The sequence below is a fragment of the Clytia hemisphaerica genome, unplaced genomic scaffold, assembly GCF_902728285.1.
Source record: "Clytia hemisphaerica strain Z4C2 unplaced genomic scaffold, Clytia hemisphaerica genome assembly, whole genome shotgun sequence".
Taxonomy (NCBI): Eukaryota; Metazoa; Cnidaria; class Hydrozoa; order Leptothecata; family Clytiidae; genus Clytia; species Clytia hemisphaerica.
The window spans coordinates 137,186-160,029 of NW_027104421.1; the positions used below are offsets into that span (position 1 = coordinate 137,186).

At 35.3% G+C, this 22,844-nt stretch overlaps 2 protein-coding genes across 2 annotated transcripts in view; both read right to left on the reverse strand.

Moving 5' to 3' along the window:
* The window catches only part of LOC136820351 (NADH-quinone oxidoreductase subunit B-like), a 201,439-nt gene that overhangs the window by 103,307 nt on the left and 75,288 nt on the right, over nucleotides 1-22,844 (reverse strand). The gene's annotated exons all lie outside the window — the stretch shown is intronic.
* LOC136820369 (nonsense-mediated mRNA decay factor SMG5-like) overlaps nucleotides 1-22,844 on the reverse strand; it is a 31,205-nt gene that overhangs the window by 4,981 nt on the left and 3,380 nt on the right. The window contains exons 2-17 of the mRNA XM_067076555.1: nucleotides 21,563-21,661; nucleotides 20,148-20,271; nucleotides 19,562-19,715; nucleotides 19,182-19,265; nucleotides 18,615-18,783; nucleotides 17,971-18,084; nucleotides 17,587-17,655; nucleotides 16,748-17,001; nucleotides 16,237-16,509; nucleotides 15,502-15,917; nucleotides 15,212-15,287; nucleotides 14,206-14,687; nucleotides 13,318-13,465; nucleotides 12,277-12,367; nucleotides 11,407-11,490; nucleotides 10,627-10,878 (exon numbers count right to left, since the gene is read on the reverse strand). Of these exons, the coding sequence (XP_066932656.1) occupies nucleotides 10,627-10,878; nucleotides 11,407-11,490; nucleotides 12,277-12,367; nucleotides 13,318-13,465; nucleotides 14,206-14,687; nucleotides 15,212-15,287; nucleotides 15,502-15,917; nucleotides 16,237-16,509; nucleotides 16,748-17,001; nucleotides 17,587-17,655; nucleotides 17,971-18,084; nucleotides 18,615-18,783; nucleotides 19,182-19,265; nucleotides 19,562-19,715; nucleotides 20,148-20,271; nucleotides 21,563-21,661 (2,889 nt within the window). The remainder of the gene's footprint in view (nucleotides 1-10,626; nucleotides 10,879-11,406; nucleotides 11,491-12,276; nucleotides 12,368-13,317; nucleotides 13,466-14,205; nucleotides 14,688-15,211; nucleotides 15,288-15,501; nucleotides 15,918-16,236; nucleotides 16,510-16,747; nucleotides 17,002-17,586; nucleotides 17,656-17,970; nucleotides 18,085-18,614; nucleotides 18,784-19,181; nucleotides 19,266-19,561; nucleotides 19,716-20,147; nucleotides 20,272-21,562; nucleotides 21,662-22,844) is intronic.

Genomic DNA, 22,844 nt, shown 5'->3' on the forward strand with positions numbered 1-22,844 from the left:
AGGAGTGCGATGATTTTACATGCAACCACGTGTGGTTTCATAGCGTTTTTCTTGTTTGAGGGACGAAACCAGGCAGCCCAGCTGGCACACAACGTTGTTTCAACGTTCATCTAACGTTATATGGATGTTGTGAACATTAGATTAACGTTGAAATAACGTTGTGTGTCAGCTGGAAGGAGTTCGCGCTTCAAATCCTCGCTTCTTACAATGTTCCATCCAGTTCATAGTTAGCCGAGCCAGCTAACATTTGGCAAAGTGAAAACATTCGAAAGACTTTCTCAAAGTCTTAGATTATTAATAGCTTATCCACGTAAAATACCGAGTCATTTCGAATTTTTTCCAAAAGTTTCATGAATCCTGTTAAAACTTATGTACCCCAATAAACCTAACCCAACAAGATGATCGAGTCCGAGGCTACCAGGATCGAATGATATCAAAATGTCAATTCTGCCTGCGATTTAAGTTAATCACATTATTCCCATCTTCACTCGTATCAATCAGATTCGAGAAAAGACCCGAAATCAATCAATCAATCAATGAATCAATGAATCAATCAATCAATCAATCAATCAATCAATCAATCAATCAATCAATCAATCAATCAATCAATCAATCAATCAATCAATCAATCAATCAATCAATCAATCAATCAATCAATCAATCAATCAATCAATCAATCAATCAATCATTGAAAAAACCTGAAGATCCAAAAAAGGCATTTTCTACAAATTTAACTGATTTTGGGGAAAACCGGCAACACAAACAACAAACTTAATGTTTTCTCGATAAGAAAAAAGTTCCTTTATGAGTCACCTATGCAAACGAGCGTTCCTTAAAATACAAATGTTTGCCCTGAAGGGAAATCAGAAATGAAAAACAAACAAGGAATATAAAAAGATGGATTGATTTTCGATAGCGAAGTACTAATTGAAACAGTAAAGAAAGTAATTGGTAAATTATATATATTTGTGACCTACACGTTTTTTTTTATAAGAACATCCAAAATTTTTGAAGCCTTCGGCTGTTCTTAACTTTTTGAATTTTAAGTCTAAAAATGTTCTTAACATGTTCTTATTTTGACCATTTTGCGAGTATTTTTGGCCATTTTCCTAAGAAAAAGGGCGTTTTTGAGACCACAAAGCTTTAAAATGTTCTTAACTTGTTCTTAGCTTTTTGGCCATCGAAGCCTCATATTCTTATATTGTTTGTTTTTATAGATTTGAGAAATTTTTTAACAAATTCTGCTTTGACAACGTAAAAGGCACTTTTTTCTAGAATTCAAGAAAGATGGAAATCTCGAGTCTGTGGATATGTGGATTCATTTTATAAAAACAATTTTATAGAAATTGAGAAAATTTACCAGTTCTTATAAAAAAGAGTAGACGAATCGGAGCGAAAATAATTTAACGAAAACCTTATCAATACCATTAATAAAGTAAAACGAATACCTATGTGAGAGTATGTGAGATTGGGCTTTTCCATAAAAAAAGTCCCTTCCCCCTGGTTGAAGAAATCGGACGTCCGAAGAGATATCAATTTTTTTGGGATCTGATTTCACAATTTGTGAAAGAAAATTAAACCTTGAATTTCTTATAGCGAGCGAAAAAAAGTTTTGGATAATTCGTCTTAGTCTTATTGTGGTTTTTTGATATCACAGTATAGAATCTTAAGCTTTTATAACACAAAAACTATTCTTCATTTTTCTTTTCTTTCCTTGCCAGAACAAAAGTTTTTAGCGTTTGTACGATAGGAAGAGGAGAGGAATATTAAAGAAAAGGAAGAATTACAGGCTTGAGGAGGAATTTTTTCAGGATTGAAATGCCCAAATTTGGGTGTGAAAGAAGTGTAGTTGTAAAACAGAGAATCCTATAAAAACATATGTTTTGGATTGAAAAGGAAAAAAGCATGTTATAATTAAAGATAAAGGAAGAAAACTAGGGTGAAAAGAACCCCTAAAAATAAAGAGATAAAAATATTGTATTGAAAAAAAAGATAAACTGCTGTAAATTTTTTTTAAAGATAAGCTTTTTGAGACTGTGGTGGGGTTTCTTTTTCTTTCTTCAGAAGACTGATGTTTATATATTGCGTTTATCTTATTTTGTCGGAAGGGAGAACTCGAACAAATGGGTATGGGCTGAACTCAAAAATAAATCACAACCACAAAAACGGGGTAGAGGATCTAGGTCTAGGTCTAGAAAATTACGGATATTTTCCCTAGATTTCTAGATCTCAATTGTTAAAGAATCAAAGGAAACGACATCATTCCAAGTTCATCAGATAAAAGTGGACAGTTCTTTTAATTAAAGGATTTTTTAAAAGGAATCTTTACGAAAGCGAATTTAGGAGTGAAGCAGTATGGCTACATTACGCGCACGTACCTTCTACACGGCGAAAATTTGCTATATAAATTACATATCCAAAATGACGATTTTGTGATATGATTATGTATGGTTTAGCGTAAATCCACGGAAATTTTTTCGGTCTCGTAGATAGGACTGTGAATGCCGTTTTAAAAATGGTAGACCCTTCTTGCAGTGGTGAAAAGTTAACGGAAGCCGAAACACGGACCAAAAATCTGAAGTTGATCGAATTATTTAAACAGTGGATCTTCGGTTTTGAATGTTTGTTTTGAGTGGAAGAAATTTGGTTCGAATGGTAACAGCAGTAGTGTTGGGCGTTAGGAATTAAAACCATGTCTCTTTTTAGAGATCGTCTGTTTTGTTAGCCACTTGCGAAAGGAGATGAAGTCTGGATCACTTCGCAACCCCTTACACAATACAGCTAGTTACTCATTTAAATTATTCCGTAGCTAAACACCTTAACTACAATTTTGAGACAAAGCAATCCCCCTTCCAACCAAAACTTTTGAGAGCAGTTTCATTTATTAATTAAAATTGAAAATCATGTATATTCCGGTTTATTTCAGAGCTCAATAAGCAAACCCCCACCCAAAAAGATCTGAATAATTTCATGCAATGCGAAGACGAAATCAAAGAATGTTAACAATTTCTTTTAGGGAGTAATTACAAATTACCCTTAAGTTAGTACCATTAACTAAACATCATTAAGAGGTTATTATTTTTTTTCGTACCCTCATTAGAGAATGACCACCGAAATGGCCGAATATAGAAACACGGCTTTTATTTCACTTGATGCCGAATTTTTATTGTGTGTATTACATAAGAAAACGAAATGTTAATTTCCTTAAATTTGGAAAGATGAAGTCGGATGAACCGTGGTAAGAGAAAGTTGACTCGTTGGAAAGAAGGAGTCAAGTGGATTGTTTGGAAGGTGAATTTAAGTATATGTTACTTTCCTTTTTGGACACATGAAGTCGGATGAACCGTGGTAAGAGAAAGTCGAGTCGTTGGAAAGAAGGAGTCGAGTGGATTGTTTGAAAGGTGAATTTAAGTAGATTGTTGAAAAGATGTAGTCAAGCGGGTCGTTAGAAACATGAAGTCGAATGGGTCTTTGGAAAAAGGAAGTCTAGTGGATCGTTAGAAAGATAAAATTGAGTGGATCGTTGGAAAGGAGAAGTCGAGTGGATCGTTGGAAAGAGGAGGACGTGAGGTTCGTTGAAAAAAGGAAAACAAGTTGATCGTTGGAAATGAGAAGTCGAGTAGATTGGTGACGTTCACTGGATCGTTGGAAGGAGAAAGTCGAATGGATCGTTAGAAAGAGGAGGACGTGAAGATCGTTGGAAATATGAAGTTGAGTGGATCATTGTAAAAAGGAAGTCGAATGGAAAGGAAAGTCCAGTGGATCGTTGAAACTAGCGCCCGAGTATGTTCTAATACTAACAAAAGCAGTGTAAAACAATATCTCGATTCGCCGAGGAAGTTGTTTCGTTGGTGTTGGATTGCTTTCCAATTTATATCTAAACTGGGTGTTACTACTGGTTAGTGGGACCACAGGTAATTGATCATGAAGACCAAAAACAGACAATGTGTGCTATAAATCTCAACGATTATAATTGTTATTTGATGAATTTAATTACCTTATCGGGGAAAACTTCGTCGGGGAAAAGTGACGAAATTTTGGACAAGTGACGAATATTTTCTCCGACGAAAATTTTCCCCAATGCGTTTACCAACTACCAGCAAGTGACGAATTTTTCCCCGACGAAGTTTTCCCCGATAAGGTATATCAATGTAAAACATTTGACTGCTAAATCCTTTGTTAAATCTTCTTCGTAATTCTAATTGATGCTTTACCAATTTTAATAGGTGGCGAAAGGAAAAACAATCAAAAAAGTGGGAAGACAAGATGTCTCTGGTACTTATTAATCATCCAATTAAATTTGCACCGCAATAAACTAACATTTTAGAACGACATAATTTAATTTAGCCCCCTGAACAAAACGAATATCGTCTTAGTTTCTTACGTTTAACAAAACGACATTATGAAATCATAATATCACGAGATAAAATAATGGTGATTTTGACAAGTTTCAGGTACATTAAAGAAACGATGATCAACTACACCTTTTTCTTTATAAGAACATCCAAAATTTTTTTTGAAGCCCTCGGATGTTCTTAACTTTTTGAGTTTTATTAAGCCTAAAAATGTTCTTAACATTTCACCATTTTGTAAGTATTTTAGTCCATTTTCCTTAGAAATTGAGTCAGCAAAGCCAAAAAATGTTCTTAACTTGTTCTTAAGATTTTGCCAATCGAAGCCTTATGTTCTTATATAGTTTGTTCTTATGAAAAAATAACGTGTTTATCCGAAGGTGCCATTAATCTGATAAACCTCCTTAGTTCCTGTTCAAACTACAAACAAATTAAGCAAGAATTTATTGAGGTAATATCCTCATTTCAGGCAGTAAATAGAAAAAAAAATTGTCTACTCCAACTTAGAACTATCTTTTATAAGAACCATTAGACTTACCTACACTAAGCCTCAGCTTCTATTAGCTCGTAACTTTTCAGACTTTTTTAAATAATATTTTTGACGCTATTCTAAGAAGAAATTTAATCAACATATTCCATGTTATTTCCGAATTTAATTAAGTAGTTTTTGTAATTGTTATTAGGCTTGGCCATAATTAAGCATTGCGTTCGTACAAATTGTTCTTAAATTGTTCTTATAACAAACAGCGCATTTTAATCCATTAAAAGAGGGACGAGTCATTCATAAAATGCCTTTAAATCAAATTTTGTGCAATATAAAATATAATGAGTCGCGTGAAGGGAGAATTTAATCAATACACCGGCTCAAGAGATTCTAATCTCCATTAAGAAGCCACTGACGCCACAGCAGCATTGATGCATAGGACCTTCCTTCGGTGATCAAGAAGTTATTTTATATATCTTTGACCTAGGACAAATTGAAACCAAACTGATCACAGTCAACTTAAGACTCTCTTTAGGCACTTTCTACAAGATCGACGCTCTATAATAGTAATTCAAGACAAAGTTATGTATCCTTATAAAAAACTAAGGCATCAAAACAAAGTTATCATTAATAACTCCCCCTTCTCAAAGACCCGGTAGGATTTTTTCAGCCAGTGAGGATAAAAATAACGGACTAAAACTCGATGGGGATTTATATTCCCACATATTTTATGGCTATGGATTTAAATTCTTTTTGTTTTCAAGTCACAAAATTCAGTGGGAATGGGAAAAATTGCAAAACATTTTGCAGTGAGGATTCGTTTATTCGTTTATTTTCAATGGGTACTAAAATTGGAGGAGAATTTTCCACTGGGGACGATATTTTAGCCAATTTTTCCAGTGGGAAGGGGTCCCAGTAGGTCTGTAAGAATGGGATGTATTAATAAAAGTCTGAAGTAAAACAACGTCTTGGTGAACTGTGACAAATCAACCACCCTTCTGACAGACCTTTTACTTTAAACAACAAGAAAAACTAAAAAAGTTGACGAGCAAATACGTAATCAGAATTAAAGATGGCCAATAAAATAATATCCAAGATAAATACAAAGTCTGAAAGTGAGGGTGGGATGAAAGAAAGAGAGGGTTTCTTGAGGCAGCAAGCATAAACTCCTGACAACCAATGAAAATGGAGCAAATGTCTCAATATGACCAAATATGGTCATTGAAAGAGTGAATTGATCCTGGTATGATAATTCAAAGGAGAAGAGGTTATTAGCAAGAAGGGATCACATGGCAATTAAGTGAGTTGAAGTGATTTATGTGTTTTTTTGTTAATCGATTGTGCTTTTTTAATTGAATGTCGACTTCCATATAATCTGTTTTATAACATCTTTTGTAAGAACATGACAGCCGTGAATTTTAAAATCGTGGAAAACAAGGCTTTAGTTCTTCTATCAATCATGCATAAAACACATCTGTTTGATGTTAAACAAGAATTTTGATGTTTTGATGCCCCCATACACTTCAAAACAGTAAACAGAAAGGGAAGGAGTATAGAAAAGGATGAGATCTTAAGATGAGGAGAGTTCTTATAACAAATTGGGAGAGGATTACCGCAGTGGTATGATGATTACAAAAACATAACAGATGAAACCACTCCGTGAGACTGGTAAGCGAAACGATCGGTCTGTGTTTTAATTAATTTCATTTTTCATTTCTCATCCATTCCCGGCTGGCACACAACGTTGTCTCGACGTTCATCTAACGTTATATGGACGTTGTGAACGTTAAATAAACGTTAAAACGACGTTGTGTGCCAGCTGGGTTCGATCATTGGAAGTTTTGTTAATACAGTCACAATGCCGGACAAAAGGTTGTAGACAAATGAAATTTCAGTGAAAAATGATGAGAAATAGAGCAAAATGACTCTTCTATGTGTCTGAAAGGGGATGGAAGTTAAGAAAAACACTTTTGAAGTCGTTGCATTGCTTTTGAATTGCTTTTGAGGGAAACACAAGCAAAAAATCAGCGTTTTGATACTGGTGTAAGCCAGTTAATCAAGCCCTTGTGGTTTGACTGCAGTGGGTGACTTTCAAAGACTTTGAACAGCTTTGAATGGGTTTGGAAAGCACCCAAAGCCTCTTGGGAACTTGTTTTTGATCAATATTGAAGTATTTTGCAAATATTGCAGAAGTCTACCAACCTTTTGTCCAGCATTGCAACTCTCTCTAATTCGAAGCTTTATTATTCAAATCTCTCTGTAATTCGAACTAAAATATTGGTCCCCTCAGCTAGAAATTAGTATAAAATACTTTCTGTAATTCGAAGAACATTTTTGACCCCTTCAAGATCGAATTAGAGAGAGTCAACTGTACTTAAAAACACTTTCTATTTTGTCTCATAACAACTGTTTTGTTGGTGATAGTGATCATGTTTGTATTTTGCTGAATTGGTTCATTTGTCAGTTTGAAAGAAATAAAGATTTAAACTAGTGCAGTAGTTTATAAAACGAACACATACTTAAAATCGAAAGAATGTCGCAAAAACTTCTAAGGAGTGACGACGGATGGAAGAGGATAGACAAAGATGAATACACTTTTTTATATTAAACATTTTATGAGAACAACAAGGCTCACCCAAAATAAGAACAATCCAAGAAGGGGAAAAGTATTTTAATTTGGGGTATAAAGACTATAAATACCTCAATTTATAAATTAGAACAATTTAAGGAATTTAAGGCTAAAAATTTGGATTTAAAAAATGTAAGCCGCGTCTCAACGAAAATTTACTGGTTCTGATATTCATCAAGTGTACAAGGCTGTCAACAATTTACAGGATTCTCTGCTTAATGGAGAGATATGACCAGTGTCATGTAAATGGAGGGATACAAAATACACTTTTTTTTGTAAGAACATTCAAATTTTTTGAAGCCTTCAGATATTCCTAACTTTTTCAGTTTTAAGCCTAAAAATGTTCTTAAAAACATTTCTTATTTTGACCATTTTCCTAAGAAATCGGGTGTTTTTGAGTCCACAAAACCTGAAAATGTTCTTAACTTGTTCTTAACATTTTAGCCATCGAAGCTTTATTCTAATAGTTTCTTCTTATATAACAAGTAATACTTTAATGGACCTACCTATTTATAAAACGAATAATTAGAATTTAATGGAAGTAATGTATAATTTTAAATTTCGATTTATATATCTATTGGAACGGAGAAAGCAATTAAGAAACGCATCGATGTTTAACGGTGAAAGAAAAATAATATCGACACTTTAATCAATCATTCAGAGAAAATTAAAACTGAGAAAATCTCAAAAAAAAAACCGCTTTTTTCGGGACATTTCCGGTTCTAGCGGCCGGAAAAATTTCTTTTTCGAAAATTGGGCTCTGTCACATTTTGGGCATTGCCATTTTACATCATTGTGCAAAAAATCATGAAAATCTGTCGAGTATAAGTTGAAAAAATGAAGGAAAACCGTTTTTTTTACGCCGGTTTTTTGTGTTCTGTTCCGGCGATTTTTAAGGAGTTCCGGATTCAAAGGATGATTTTTTTGGAAATCAAACGATGCTAAGTTTTGGGCATCATCATAAAGAACATTTTTCTGTAAAGAAACAATTAAATAAGTTGAAAAAATGTGACGGAAATGTGAAAAAACGACGATTTCCGGCACATTTCCGGTTCTACAGACCGGAAAAAATTGTTTTTCGGCAAACGGTTTTCGACACCTTTTCGGCAGTACTAATGTGCATCTATGTGCAAAAAATCGCAAAAAACTAATGATAAAATCTCGAGAAAATCTCAAAAAACCGCTTTTTTCGGGACATTTCCGGTTCTACCGGCCGGAAAAATTTTTTTTTCGAAAATCGGGCTCCGTCACATTCGAGGGTTTATAGTAATGCACCTTTGTGCAAAAAATCAGAAAAATTGAATGAGCCAATCTCGAGAAAAGTTGGTAACTAACTAACTAACTAACTAACTAACTAACTAACTAACTAACTAACTAACTAACTAACTAACTAACTAACGAACACAGGTTAATTTATAGGACCTCCACCCCACCGGGGTAGGTCCAAAAACGTGTAGAATTCTTTAAGCCGTTAACAACAGGAAAACAACATTAGAATTTAAAACATTTATCTGGAAAAAATCCACTTGCTGACGTCAGCAATTACAGAATAAAAAGAGCTGCCAGGTTTTGTTAAATGAGGTCATTAGCAAATTAAACGAGCAGTTCATAAAGAGATTGTTAATTATGTTTCATTTCCTGCCTAAACTCTATATTCGAAAACACATATCTACTATATTTAACAACCAACTAAGATGATCCCAACTTCCCTGAAAATTACACCATTTACATTTTAGCTTCAATGCATTATCAACAAGTTATATGTCTATTGAACCTACCTCGCTAAACAACAGAAAACATTAAATTAGAAATAAACAACAAATCAGGAAAAAACTGACGATTAAATCTCGAGAAAATAAAAACCGCTTATTTCGGGACATTTCCAGACAAAAATTCAGAAAACGGAGCCAACGGACGAACATGGTTAATTCATGGAACCTCCAAAGTGGGTCTAAAAAACAATCAAGTCTGGCGCGGAAAGTTGGCGCGGAAAGGTGAGAAAAAGAGACTGGACTGAGCTTGTCAGGGTTTGAATTACGTCACATACCAGCCTTTGCATTCACTTTCACAGATACATCTAACGTCACCCGTCACCCGACAAATCATAAACTATGAAGATTTAAGTTCAAAACGTCACGAGTCGGACCTAAGACTCTCGTAATAATGTTTCAGTTGACAATAAGGAACATATTTGTTTCTAGATCACCTGCACGTGATCCAATTCAAATAAAAAAATCACCATTGAAATTGTCCAGCTATTATGGATGGATAATGGATATTAAACATTAAAGCCCATTCAACCAGATTTAAGTAAGACGAGGAGACAAAGCGACTACCCCGTGCATTTACTAACAAACAGATAGATTAGCAGCCTTACTCTTTTCATGTTATTTATGTTTGATGAAGAGATTTGTAAGTAGGATAACATTAACTTTAATCTACAGTACTATTAAAGAACTACAAGCTCTCAAAACTTTTCCGATTTGGAGTATGGTGATCGCTGTATCTATTTTGTCGGAGTTGTGATACAGTTGACGCTCGCTAATAGACCTTATCGGAGTTTTTGATTTTGTGCATTGTGGGATTGTTTCGAGTGTGTTACAATAGAAATCTCTTAGGAATTCCTCGAGGGAATTATATTGTAATACACTTGAAACAATCCCACAATGCATCGCTTTTTTAGAAAAATCAAAAATTCCGATCAAGGTCTATTCGATGCGTTCCATTATTCGATAATATTGAAAGCCACAGCAAAAAGAAACTCTCATGAAGTGAACAGCGCTCTACTGTACTGTTCGATCACGCTCCTCTTTCAATAGCTGTCTACCAGAAGGGTAGGATGCTCTATCTTTGCACTACGGTCATTAATTATGGAGTCAGTTGTCTACAAGCAAATGGGCATCAAGTTAAACTTTCAACACTTTCAAAGTTTCTGATTTTTACCAACAAATAAAGATGAACAAACCGGAGGTCGTTATGAGGAACAGGCGATAGATTAATACACGAAAAATTATGAAAAATATTTTAATTTCTCGAGTAAGCCATAAAATTACAGGGTGCAAAAAGATAAAATAATTAGTCCTGATGTTCTTCAGTGCCCCCTTAGTGAAAATAATAATTTTTTTGGGTCAACTTGTAAAAAATGAAAAACAGAATCTCACCTCTTATAGAAGTCGACCACTGGTTCCACCCTGATGCCCTTTGTCTTGCAGATGTCCAACGCGTACTGTGACACCCTGGTACCGAGGTTGGCCATTTTTGTAGAATTCCCTGGCGGCGACGTCATTATTGAACTATCTGACGTCAGCAAGGTAACCATGTTAGATGAGGTGTGATCGATGGGGGTTGGGGACGAGTTCTCTTGATGTTTCTCCGCGAAGTAGATACAACATTTGACCACTTGAATGAATCTCCTAAAAGGAATAAGGGTGTGCGAAAAAAAACTTTAGAGATTGAATTGTTTCATACATAGGCATAACATGAATAGGCTTCCTGAAACCCCGTAGCCTGTTAGACGAAAGCCGTTAATGAAATGAAAAATTTGGTTTGGTGGGAAGGTACTAGGATCCCCGTTGAGATAATATTTGTTTTAGCTTTTAGAGATGAGATTGTATCATGCATGGGTATAACATGAATATATAAGCTTCATGAAACCCTGGAGAGATCATATTTATTTTAGCTTTTAAGGATAAAAATTAGATTCGAAAAATCAATAGGAAATTGTTTATCAGCTAAATTACCTAAACATGAACCCTGATCATTGCTAGCAGGTTGTCCCTAATGTCAGTGAAAGATTAGCCCGGAAACTAGGCGTCGATAACAAAAGTATAACCATTGGTCTAGCGAGTTTATGTATTTGCACTTTCGAGGACGGCGGAGTGACAGAAGCGATTTGGAAAAGCCCGCAAAAATCTAGGAGGTAAAATTATGAATGTCTTTACCATTCTTCGACATCTCTGTTCTTTTTCTTCTTGCTGTTGAGTGCGTCTGTAATCGTCTCATGCTCTTTCTGTGTCTTCAACCAACTGAAAAACGAACGTGTATATGAAAAAGCCTTAGAATGGGGCTTGGTAAAGGTCACAGAAAATTGCTCCGTGGTATATTTTGTAGTACAAGTCTTCATAACTCAAACACGCACGAATTTATATTAAGTTGAGGAAATTTCAATTTATTGGGTAAAGGTTTATAAGGCTATATTAATTGAAGGGACCATAAAACTTTAATTCGAGTTATAGACATTCTAGTTATAAAGGTTCGAGTTTAAGAGACTCAACTGTACTAACATCAATACAACGACTTAGAAAGATTGAGCCCCACAAAAACGTTCACTTTACTGTTGGTTGAGTCTACAGGCCTAGCAAGCGTGCAGTAACTTCAATTTTGTGGGGCTCAATGTGAAAAGAATCAATCGCTCTACACAAACTTGCCTTGAAGGAAATGCACGCGAGGTTTTCTTCTAAAGGAAGTTTGAGTTGGCTGAGACAACAAACTTAGGGGTAAGGAACAAATTCTACTATTACTCATCTAGGCCATATGCCACTTAACACTCGAAACCTACAATGTTTTTTTCTTCAAATCCAGCATTTTTTCAGAGCAAATCAGACTTCAATTCAAATATCGTTACCCTGGCCTACCATAAACCAAACAGAGCACTTCAAATAACAGTTTAAATTTCTCGTCCAACTCTCAAGCTATAACTTAGCCCTGTTTGAAGGTGCTGAAATTCAAGCAATTTGCAAGAAATAGTTTTGCAAAAAAGCTCATTAGAGGGCCGAAAGAACTAATGAAAAGTTTGGCATCCTGTAACATACCGATTTCCATGTTTGATTTCATCTTCGAGGAATTTGATAGCATCACGAGCACCAGGGTTGTATTTCTTCAATTCATCCAATGCTGCGATCACTGAAAAATATATAAGAGAATGGGCTGTTCCATTAAAAAACCATACAGGGGGGTGGGCGAACCTCTTCAAGTCAAAGTCAAAAAAAAAATATTGAAAAGGTGTGAATACCTCTGGAGCCAAAATACCCTTGCAAAAATACTTTTCATACCTTAAAGTGAAATCAGTCTTTCACCCCATGGAAATTTTACAATAACTTTTTACCCCCTTGGAAAAAAAACACACCCTGGAATTTTTTCTTGGATTACTATCTGGAAATGTTCGTCCACCCCCTGTATGGATATAAAATGGAATGGCCCATGAAGAGAACGAACACAAGCTGAGAACAAGGGATCCGTAACTCGTGAGTTATATTTGTGAGTTATATCCATGAGTTATGCGTTGTGACGTCATTCAGAGAGTTGTTTTAATGAGATAACTCTTGAGAAATTATCTTGAGAAATCAAATCATGAGTTATCAACTCGTAGAATTGTTCTTCAGAATAAGTTTGCAAGTTAATAACTCGTGCTGTTATTCCTCAGAATAGTTTCACGAGTTATCAACTCGTGCTAATTTAAGGTGATGAGTTTTTATTTGAGATAACTCACAGATTGACATCACAACACATAACTCAGTACTATAAACTAGCAAATACAACTCAAGAATCATGGACCCACCGAGAACAAGAACCCTGATAATAAAATTCCTATTCCACCAATCAGCTGTTGGGTCTGTGGAAGACATTACATTGGTGCTTATCATGAATATTTATTCATATGCACCACTGGAGAGTTTCTGAGAAGTTTTCCACCCAATACGTTACTTAAACAATAGAAAAAGTGACGTATTGGGTGGAACAAGAAACAGAAAAGTTGCATAATTTCGTGAAGTCATTGCAGTGGTGCATGTATGAATCATACGCTGAGGAAGGTATGACTTCGAACATCACAAGACACTAGCAATAACACAAACCTTGAATAGGGACAATGACAACGAAATTGGAGCTTTTGACCAACGTTCTGAGTAAGGAGAGATGACGACATAGAGCTGGAGTGTCGAGAACGAGATACACTGAATGTTCTTCGGTTTTCAATTTCATCTGCATCTCACTCACTTCGTGCTGAAAAATATAGAGAGAATAGTTCATGAATACACGCCTGTTTCATAGCCTCCATGGAACTGAAATTGTGAGTATTTTTGTCCACAGGGGACGCAATTTTGGCCAAATTTTCCAGTTGGGGAGGGGGTTCCACCGGTTCTGTGACACAGGAGTGTTTTAATCGTCTGGTAAAGTAAAAGAGTCTCTTTATGAACAAAATACAAAGAAGGTTCTTTTCTTAAATTAGTCACAAAAGGCTTGCGAATTCACTTAAAGGGACATAAAAGTCAACAAATGTAAACATTGCGCGAACCACGTGTCATTAAAGAGAACAATTAAAATCATGTGTCCAAAACAAACTTGTAAAACAATCGAAACAATCAAAATCAGCGATATTTGCTTTGATTTTTTATTATGACATGTGACATTTGTTTTGATTTTGTATCCCACTGCATACGGTTTGTTTACAAATTTCGTCAGTACTTTAATGTCCAGCTTTAAGTTTGAGAAAATTATTCCATTTAGGAGGTAAAACACATTTAAAAAGCATTGTAGAAAGGAGCTGTATTGACTTTTTCTGAAAAAAAAAAGAGTATCGTTGGAGACAGTACCGAAAATTGACATTTCAACTGAATGAAGCACAAAGAAAATCATGTCTCATCAAAATCAAGATTCTTCCCAAATCTTAGAATCGTTAACAACAGATATCCTCTAAAAATCATTGGAAAATGTGTAAAATATTTCAGGAGATAAATTTAAACCTTGAGTTTTTGTTTAGCAAGTGCTTTCATCATTTCGTTTCTCTGTTCCAAGGTTTTACGAGGATGTGGTGGTGCCGCAGGAGTGGTGGTTATGGAGTTGCCATTCGAATGTGTGTGATCAGCATGTCCGTTCATATGTTGGTGGTTAGTAGTGACCGCAGGAGGTTGTGGCAACTGTTCTGTATCCACCATAAACCTGTCTGTCTTCTCATCCCAAGAGAAACAAGGCACGTCAGTATTGTTACTGATGAAATGCCCGAAGTTTCTCAAGTAGGTGACCCTCAAAGCGAATTGGTACAGCTCAGAGTTGGTGAGACCACGGAACCATTTGATGTCTAGACTTTTGTGAAGATCTTCAAAACCAGGGGCACCATAGAATGTGATGTCTTCAGGTAGAGCACGCTTCTGTGGCTTCTCAACGCCGTCTTCAAGGTCACCACGGAGCCAGAGTGGAAGGCGTCTGCGCTGACTGAAGTACATGACTGAGACGAAAAAAGTTGAGAAGCGCTTTTAAAAGGGCATTATAGATTTTCCAAGATTATAACAATCTCAGGAAACGTCCAAGGAGGTATTCTTTGATAGCCGAAGGTATAAAAGACACGAATTACAAAAAAGATCAATTTTTCAATAACCGAACATTAAAGGCATGTTACGTCTTTTACAAAAGTACTTTATCTCGATAGGTGATATGTTATAAATCAGAGCAAAGATCGAAAGATCCAGAAACAGGGCTAATACTTAAAGTACCCAGACTCAATGATAGAGATGAAGGAAAACCCATGGAGTACAGTAGCGTAGACAAGAGAGGCGCAAAATTTGCGGAGGAAGGCACTGTAATTATCTATATATAATATAAAAAGATAATTGTCGTGTCCTAAAAATCCGCTTTTCTACAAAGATTTTGCACCCCTCTTATCTACGCTACTGGAGTAGTAAGTATCGAGTTTATCTATAGAGGGTAGACACTTGCTTATTAAAAAAAACGTAGGTAGTAAGTGTAGTAAACCTGTAGTATGTACAACTTTTTGTGATGGCAAAATATTCAAAACGTCTGCTATTCTCTGCCAAAGGACAGGTGCAGCCTGAGAGTGTCGAAAAAAGATATAGGTGAAATTAAATCAATTAGTTCCGGACTTGAAATGATAAAGGTATAGGTAGATATTTTCAGTGTTTGCTGAGTTACACAAAATCCGCCGTTATGGAAGATAGAATTCGATTAGAAAAAAAAATCGCCTCTTCATCAAAATCGAATGTTTTCATAATAGTAGGTTCTTGAAAATTCTATATGACACCTACCTTGCCACTGGTTTTCAAGATGTCAGGGTTAATACGAAGCCAATCAAATAAAACTTTGACAACAGGTAAAAATGCTTCATTATTTATCTTCTCAAAGTCTTCTAACAAGCAGGCTGCTTGGTTTATGAAGTCCACATGCTCAAGTGTGAAATCGTGTACAATGCCGTTGGAAAGTGAATTCAAGTGCATTTTGTTATTCTCTTTTTTCAACTGCTTATTCAACAAAAGACCGGCTTTTGATAAACTTGATAGGTTCTCTCTTTCGCTTTTAGATATCTTGCCATTGATAGGCGGCCGCGCGCCTCTCTCAAGAACAATACGCTCTACTTCCAGGTCGTTTTCGGCATCTGATGTTTCTTCGATCACTGAATCACTATCCTCGCTCAAAGTGTCTGAGAAGTCCTGGTCCAGTTCACCTGTTCGAACATAAAGTGGAGAGAAAATTTGATAAATGGGTTGAAGATATAGACCATGTTCATACGTTACGGTTCCGTTCCGAAACGGTTCCGAAACAAGTGTGAGCGTCAAAATTCGAAACGTCAAAAAAGAAGACGTTACAAAGCAAAACAGATCGAAAGGGTTTCGCCCCAATTTTTTTCATCGGAACGGAACTGCTCCGTTTTCTTGCTCCGAAACGTTCCGAAACCAATATGAACAATACTTCACTAAAACAGGTATCTTTCTGAATTGGAAACAGTGTAAACAGTGTCTTAACAGTGTAAAACCAGGACCTACCTTCACTGAGGTCAGATAAATCTTCATCCTGTTTAAAGATGAGATGTTCATCATCACTGTTGGAATGATCAGAACTTTGCGAGCTGAACTTTCTACGTCTTCTTCTCTTACGTTGACTCATGATGATTCTATTGCGCATCTTGGAGAATTGGTCTTTCCCTTTTTCTGAATCTAATGCTGGATAGGCCTGCTTCATGTAGTTGCTGATGAAACTGAGTAACTCAGACAGTAAGGTACTGGCAAAGGCCACTGCAGCAGAACCAATATCTGATCCTAAAATATTAAATGATAGTCGAATACATATGCTATTTATGACAAAAACCCTTTGTGTTGATACAATGAAAAAGACATTGTGCTAAAAGCGTTGTTAAATTTACCTTAAAATTGGCTTTCATTTAATGGCTTACTAATTTTCAGAGAAAAAAAAATCTAGTGATTCGTTTCTCATTGAAATTTTTATCTTTGTGGTAGTAAAAAAATAACATTTGATGGGAAAACTTGTTTTCTTTACCTTTCTTTTTGAGCTTGACAATATCCAGTATTGTCATACCCATCATTTTCAAAAGCATTCCTGAAGAAATGGAATCTTCCTGGACGACGTGCAAACTCTCATGTTCTTGGTGCTGGCGGTATTGATGTCCACCGCCAACGCCATTGGTGATGGGCGGCGTTGGTGAATGTGATATTTGAAGTTTCTCATTCAGAATCAATGAAAATAATGAAATGACAGACTGGCACCACTGCCCTAGCTCCTCGTTTGTTATTCTAAAAGAAAGATAGAATTTTGCTCTGATAAAGGGAAAAAGAGTAGCTGCGCAGTCCCAGGTATTTTTGACATTTCCCTTTTTTCAGTTCTAAGTCTAATGAATAATAGCCTCTCAGAAAAATCAACCTTTTAAATTGTATTGAATATTCTTAAATAGGATAAGATCCTGATATTGGCCTTTCCCATTGGGTAATGGGTCCTACTCCTTACAAAGTAGAAATTCAACTTTTTTCAAAAAAATAAATTCATAGCGGTATCCAGACACAACTTGTTGGGAGCGTCAGTACCACCACACACCACAATGTCTGGCATATTGCACACATTCTTGTATCAGATTTTGTACCCCATTCCCCTAACATGGTATGGTTTAACTTCAAAGAGAAGGTGTGGAGCCAGTGAGTTGAGTTCATTGTCCATTGTTCATTTGCCAAGTTAACCGTAAAAGTACTGCAGTGGGAATTGATCTCAGACCTACAAGATCGGATTCAAGAGTGATGACTACCACACTTTAATATGCAAGCTTCTAGGCTTTATTTAAAATGCCTCAATTGAAAATATACAGAAATAGCAAAAATTAATCTTACTTCCTTAAACCAAACAAGACTTCTTGTAGAGATAAAAACGCAGCAGTGAATTGTGTCTTTGTGTCGATTCTATAAAAAATAATTCAAATAAAAATGACCTTGGGTTCTTTTAATAATAGATTACAGAATGTAGTAGGTAAATGAATATCAATGCCTTTATAAACTCCTTAGCAATAGGCATTTCTGCGTGCTGTGAGTATTGGTAAAAATTTCCAGACAGGAGAATCACACATGAGTTCTTCTTAACTCCAAAGGCTTATAATTGAACATATCATGCAAAAAATATCATATAAATAATAGGGTTTCCATTCGTTCTAATGGAAAATCTGATCTGAAATGATTTCATTTCGGACTCCGACAGATTCCACAATGAATGATACTTACAGTGTGTTATTTTTAAGGCATGTTGCTTGCAGTTCAGTCATCACCACATTGTGTTTCTCCAACACTCTTTTCACATTTTCTTCAGCACCTTCAAAAGGTGATGGAGCCATCAAGCTGATAGGAGAAAGAAAAAATCAGTTTGATGGTAACTCTCAGCTTATATACCAACATTCCAATTCAATTCAATTCAAAGATATTTTATTTGCCTGCATTATTATGCTAGACTAGAAATTTACAATACTTGAAAGTTAGATAAATAAGTTAATAAATAAGGAGCAGACCAGGCTGGCCATCCATATCGAGGTTTAAACTGACTTATTAAACAGCGATTACTGCAGCCTAGGTTAGTCTTTTCTATTGGTTTGATCTGGTTTGATCCAAAGTTTTGACACTTGGACCCAATACTTTTTCCTGCATTCCATAACAAATTAGTTTTCTAGACATGCAATAAATATAGAAAAAAACTTGCCGGAATCTCTTGTTTATTGAAGCAGTTGATTTATAAAAGGATTCCTGTATAGGCAATCTTAACCTCTATCTATGACAATATTATCTTTCTTAAAAACACAAGTACTGAAATCTATAAATCAATAAATCATAAGGCAAATGAAAATGGAAAAATGTTGACAAAATCATTCCCTTACCATCTCATATAGTGGTAACATGACTCACACAACTCTGATTGACTTTGTTTCAAAGTTCCAATCTGATTATGTGGCATCCCAACTGCAGGGTTCAATAGAATAGCGAGATGATAGTAGCGTTCAGCGTGTCGAGGATTTGGTTCAGAGGAAACATCCAACTGGTAACGCGCTAAAACAAAATTTCTTTTAGATCATTATGATGGTTGCAACCAGGTTTTATATAAATCGTTAAAAATCTGAAGAGTCATTTGACCATAATCATTTTGTTAGAAAAATGGAAATTGTGCACATATAAAAAATGGACAGATTTCCATCTAAAGGTCAGAAGGAAAAGTTCAAATCTTTTCTAAGTTCAAAGTTCTACAAAATATCCAGAAGGACATTACTTTTCTTATCCAAGCATGGAATAATTTTGGAACTAAAGCTGGGCATTCATGTTTAAGATTCTATGGGTCTTCCCTTTTAAATCCCAAAGCAGTATGGTTATAGATAAAAAAGTGCATACCCCAATGCGCTATTTACAATTGATTATTCACTCCCACAAGAAGAAATGTTACAAATACTTACCAATATCACCGAGATAAATGAGACACCGCTGGCAAGCTTTGAAGGCCCATTCCATTTGATCTTTGGTGACCTTTTGATGGATATCTAGAAATGAAATGAAAAAGGAATATTAAAAATCTTAAGGAAGTTTAACCTTGCACAGTTTAAAAATTTGTGTCTTGCGAATCAGGACAGAATTTGTATGAAAATGTCCCCCTTTTTCCTTCTTTTCCCTTCTTCCTTCTGCCGCATACTGAGAAATTACTTTGAATTACTTTAAGGTTTAATGTTAAAAATATCGTTATACATAAACAGCTTGTTAATAAATGTTTCTTTCATTCAGACAGTACTGTTGGGGAGTTCAAGGATAGCTATTAGAAAAATGACGGTTTCTTTTTTACCTGAATCTGGTGGTATTCCAATCCAATCAATCACACCTTGTAACGCAATGCAATATCTGTTACGAAGACGTACTAAGAGATTGTGGTAGAAGCCGAGCGCACCTTGAAGGTGAGAGGTGTAAACTGAAAGAAGCATGCTGTCTGTTGCCAATCCCTGAAAATGGATATAACATTCATTACATGTGTTAATAAATGTTGCATTACTAAGGATTCATTTTTCGGAAAGTGAACTTTTCAGATCTTCAAGCAGCTTCAAGGAAGTTTTTTTAGAGCAATGGTCAATTGTAATTTATTTTCTGTTTAGTTAATTTTCAAGGGGTAAAGTACTAATTTTAGATAGCCCAATAAACTTCTCAATTCTTTTTTTTGTGTGGAAGTTTTGTTTTTTACCAGGGTGTATCCTTACATTTTCAAGCAAATCCTTTGATCGGATCTGGTGTTTACATTTAAGTTTAAGGATGGATGGAAAACAGCCCATTCTCAGAATACAGCTCAAGTGAAGCTGGAAATACATGAGAAAATAAAACATTGAGCTCAAACAGTTACTCGTGCTAACAGACTTTCAGGAAAAAAATTGAAATGAAACCTTTTTATCCATTTTGAGTTTGTGAATGATGTCGTAGAATGCTTTCCTCCATAAATATTCTTCAGTTTTTCTAGCAATATCACATTCCCCTGATAGTAAAATGTGTTCACAAACATCTCGTACCCTAAAAGAAAAATGAAAGGGATAGTTAACGGTTTGAGATATTTGGCCTGCAGAAACCTTCTTTGGTCCTGAATAAAACATTGAAGTATTTTTGCATAACCAATTTCCAAACTTGATAATTTAATTATTTGCTCAGGACAATAGAAGGAATACAAAATGCCAAACATCTCAAATCATCAGATATTACCCCTTTAATTGGAATGGAGTATTTCAAATGAAGGATCTAATGGATAAGAAAATTATTGAGTTGTTCTTTGATAATCAACAAGGTCTATTTAAATTTATTTCGTTTTTAATTAACTATTTCTTTCACCAAAAATATAGATCTCAGAAGCACAGATTTATTTACTCTAGGGGCTGAGTTAGGTCTCGTATGCACATCGGCGTATAGTCATTTTTTCTTTTGATCATGAAAGTATAGTCCTTGAAGAGTCAGAAAACATGTGTGGCGTCATTTGGATCAGGCACAAATTTCCATAATGGCGGATTTTAGATTTTCAACCCTTTTAAGCCCTCTTTAGACAATGGTCTAAAAATTTCTTTATCAAGAGATACGAAGTACTTACGTTTTCTAAGTTTTGAAAACGAAAGTACTTCATAGCTCAAGATAGCAAAATTTTCAGACCATGGTTCTGACCTTTTTCTTAATCAGCATAAAACTTCTGATCGATTGGTATATAATATGCAGGGTTTAAAGCTCAAAAAATATTTTTCTTAAGCTAGCAGAGCCTAAGAGCCCATGTGACGAAAGAAAGTTTTGAATCCGCCATTATGGATTTCAAAATTCATGTAGAAAAATAAATTTTCCCTGAATTTTATTATTTGAATGGTAGGCAAGACCCTCCGGAAATTTCATGTAAATCAAGTAGCCCAATCAAATGTTACAGCCACGCAAATTTGGAACTAAAAGTAGTCATTTCAAAAAATCAAAATCGAAAGTGCTTCATATCTCCAGTTAACGAAATTTTCAGACCATAGTTCTGACATATTTCTTAATCAGCATAAAATTTGTGATCGATTGGTATATAATATGTCTATGTTTAAAGTTTAAAAAGTTTTTTCAAGCAAGAGAGCTAAAAAGGGTTGAAAATCTAAAATCCGCCATTATGGAAATTTGTGTCTGATCCAAATAACGCCACACACGTTTTCTGACTCTTCAAGGACTATACTTTCATGATCAAAAGAAAAAATGACTATACGCCGATGCGCATCAGGACCTAACTCAGCCCCTAGAGTATATATTACTTTTCTCAATTTGAACCTTAAAATAATATAGGAAGCATTTTACATACCTCTGCCTAAGCTGTAGATTCTCAAGATCAAACCATTCTTTCCAATTATTTGCTTGTTGTATTTGCAAATCCAACCGTTGGGAAATTTGTTGAACGTGGCTGAAAATACAAGATGGAATGTTTAGTTCCAATGAGAAAAAACAGTCCTACTTCAATTTAGCAGATGATTGGATCCTTTAGCAATACCAAGTCCAATTCCTCAAACTAATCACGTGGAGCTCAGACAAAATATGATACCGGCGAAGGAATACTTAGAACTAACAAGGATAGATCAGATCCTTTAGCAGTCCTCACAAACCGATCTAGTGAATATAAAATGATGACAACAGTCTACCTCGAGAAAGTTCCTGTCTTACCATTTCTCAAATGGAATGCAAGGACTGAATGATGAGTGTAAATTAGACTCCTATCAAGTTGACAAACCTTCTTTTTGAAATGAAACGATCTGATATTGATCTTCTTGGAATATCTGAATCGCATTCAGTATTCAATCACAAAAAATGCAGACTAGCTACTTGGACCTTACTAGATGGCAAAACTAAAAAGCAAATAGATTATACCAGACGGTTCCTATCGTTGCAAACGCCGGTTCAGCTTGCGCATAAAAAGCCCATAAAATGATAAAGATGGTACATTTGAATTTGAATTAGTTTTTCATCACCTACGGAAGTACATTGTTTAGTGGATGATTTCATACTTCAAATAGAAAAAGAGAAAGTGACACGCATTCTTGAATTATAATTTGCAGCAACGTCACAATATATTTTGAATAATTGACGTCAGAATTATTTTCGTTAGAAAGTCACTGTAGGGGCTTCTTCGATTCAAATGTCAAATCCCTTTTTGGAAGGGGGTTTTATCGAAATGTAGTGCTAATTTTCTCACTCAATTATGTATGAAAAATGTAATTTCAAACACACAAGTTAAAACTACGACGTATTATGTACTGCTTTTTTGAAAGAAAATGAGCTTTTTGTCTCAAGACTGCACAAAATTCTTCTTTCCTACTTTCAGCATTTATCAAATTTCTACCAATGAGATTGTAGGATTTCACACAGCTCTTCTTTTTGGCACCTGTGGCCTCTCAGTGCCTTGCACAATGGGCGGCTGTAAAATCCCACCCTTCATATATTGGTTTCAATCTGTGATCCTAAGGCTTGGGTTTTTTATCATCTTCAATTTAATGAAGAAAGCAGGAATTTGATGCAAGAGTTAGATTGTCAACAAAGTGCCGTAGAAAATCATTGAATAAAAGTAGAACTTTAAATATTTTCATTTGTGC